Here is a 2,333-nt window from a genome sequence, read left to right as displayed (position 1 = left end):
CCCGCCTCGGCCGCAGCCCCCGCGGGGGACCCGCTCCCGCCGACGGCGCTCCCCGGGGTTCGCCGGGCCTGCGGCCGCCTCCCGCACCCCCGCCCCCACCAACCCAGGAACACAACTTTTTGCGAAAAGAAAACAAACTTCCGCGACGTGACTCACCTCTGGTGCGGCAGCTTCTGGGGAGGGCGAGCGGCGTCCGGGGCCGGCGTGGCGGGCGCGGTGGGAGCCGCACAGCACCGCGCCGAAAGGACACACAACCCGCACGGTGACACCAGGGGACTCGCAAAACCGGAGAGCGGCCGCCGCGGGAGCAACAAAGGAGCCCCGGCCCGAGAAGTTGCCGGCCGGGGAGGGAGGGCGCGTGCGGGCGCGTGTGGCTGTGGCGGGCGTGAGTGAGTGTGTGTGTGTGTGTGTGTGTGTGTGTGTGTGTGTGTGTGCAAGGGTGAGTGTGCGTGCGCGCGCCCGGAGGCTGACACTGGCGGGCCGGGGCTCAGGGTCCCTGCGGCAGGAAGCGGGGGTCGCGGCGGCGGCGGCAGCAGCAGGAGGACGAGGCAGGGGACGCCGCGCCCGGCGCACCCGGTCCCTCCATATGGAAGAAGCTTTTTTGGATGACTGAACTCGCAAACAATTCCTTCTTTTGCTTCTCCTGCCTAGGAGCCTCCCATTGCCGCGCGAGGCGGGGAAGGAGGGGGAGCAGAGGAGGCGGGGAGGAGGGGGAGGAGCAAAATGGAGCAGAGAAAACCTCTTGGAAAGGAAAGGAAGCTGGAAAAAAAAAGTCCCCCAAACTCAGTTTTTCTCCTAACGCCCATTTTCTTTCTGTTGAGCTCCAGCCCGGAGCTCTTCCCCAACGTCTCTCTTTCCCATTCCAAGAGCAATGTCCTGTGCCTTCCGCCCGCCCCCCCCCCCCCCCGGACCCTCATTTTCTCTTTAGCTTCACCTCAGACCCTTGCTCTCATATGCTATCTTTCTCTTCTCTCCCCCAGGCATTTCTCTCCAAGACTTTTTCTGACACCCCTCTCTCAATAGTCTTCATTCTGCAAACTATTGGATAAGTCAGTAAAAGCAAACATTCTGCAAACTGTTGGATAAATCATTAAAAGCAAACTTTGTTATTAAACGCCCCGCCCCCACCCCCCAAGTGGGGCAGTGGTTGTCAAGAAATGATGAAGAAACCAGTTTTGGGGGAAGCCCCAACGCCACCTACGCCGACCCACGACCCACCGGGTGGGGTTGGGAGGGAGGGATTGCAGCGTCCTGCGCTGACAGCGCCCTGCCCTGACCTCCATTCATCATCCCGGGATGATGAGGCAGGGAAAGGATTCCGGGGAGGCGGGGGTGGGGGGGCGGGGTGGGGAAGGGAGGCATAGTGGCGGTAGAGAAAACTTGGTTACCTCTGTGTGTGTGTGCAGGAGGGTGTTAAACCCTCGCTTTAGTGCTGGGCAGAAAACAATTCAGAGTAGCGGTTCTCAAACTTGAGCTGCATCAGAGCCTCCTGGAGGCTTCTTAAAACAGACTGCTGGGCCCCGCCCCCAGGTTTCTGATTCCGTAGGGTCTGGGGTGGGCCTGAGAACTGGCATTTCTAGTAAGTTCCCAGGTGATACTGCTGCTGCTGCTGCTCTGGGGCCACATTTTAAAGACACCGTTCTAGGGAATGGGCAGGTCAAACATAGGCTGACTCGCTGGCAAGCAGCTGAGGGATGCAAACCGAGATGGTGTAGGGCCATTCGCGGCCATTCGTTATGCTGCAGCTGAAGAAACCAAGATCCAGAAAGGCTGAGGCATTTGTTCAAAGTGAACCTCAGGTCTGTGCCAACGTGGGAAGGGAGCTGCCTCGGAGGTGGTCGCGCAGGCCAGCAGTGGGAGTTTGAGGGTGCTGCTGCCCCTTTGGCAGGAGAGCTGCCCTGGGAGTCAGGAAGTCACGTGCGACTTTGATAAAGTCCCATGTCCTTAAACCTCTCTGGGCCTCAGTAAAAATACATACTTTATGGGGCGCCTGGGTGGCTCAGTCGGTTGAGCGGCCTACTTCGGCTCAGGTCATGATCTCGCGGTCCGTGAGTTCGAGCCTCGCGTCGGGCTCTGTGCTGATGGCTCAGAGCCTGGAGCCTGCTTCGGACTCTGTGTCTCCCTCTCTCTCTGCCCCTCCCCTACTCATGCTCTGTCTGTCTGTCTGCCTCTCTCTCTCTCAAAAATAAATAAATGTTAAAAAAATTTTTTTTTAAAAATAAAAAAAAATACATACTTTACACTGAGTTTATGACTTTAATAGAATCGAATCAAAAGGTGTTTAAAAGGGCAACATAAACATTTTATTCACTATGCTTTACTGCTTCTCCCCC

The 2,333-nt window shown here is 57.7% G+C and overlaps 1 protein-coding gene across 1 annotated transcript in view; it reads right to left on the bottom strand.

Moving 5' to 3' along the window:
- LOC121036515 (wiskott-Aldrich syndrome protein family member 1-like) overlaps window positions 1-2,333 on the bottom strand; it is a 31,188-nt gene that overhangs the window by 23,307 nt on the left and 5,548 nt on the right. The window contains exon 4 of the mRNA XM_040485028.1: window positions 157-647. Coding sequence (XP_040340962.1) covers window positions 157-647 — 491 coding nt within the window. The remainder of the gene's footprint in view (window positions 1-156; window positions 648-2,333) is intronic.

The sequence above is a fragment of the Herpailurus yagouaroundi genome, unplaced genomic scaffold (genome assembly GCF_014898765.1).
Source record: "Herpailurus yagouaroundi ecotype Mexico unplaced genomic scaffold, PumYag 162, whole genome shotgun sequence".
In the NCBI taxonomy this organism is placed as follows: domain Eukaryota; kingdom Metazoa; phylum Chordata; class Mammalia; order Carnivora; family Felidae; genus Herpailurus; species Herpailurus yagouaroundi.
Note: the sequence above shows the minus strand (reverse complement) of the source record. Positions and strands in the feature narration are given on the sequence as shown.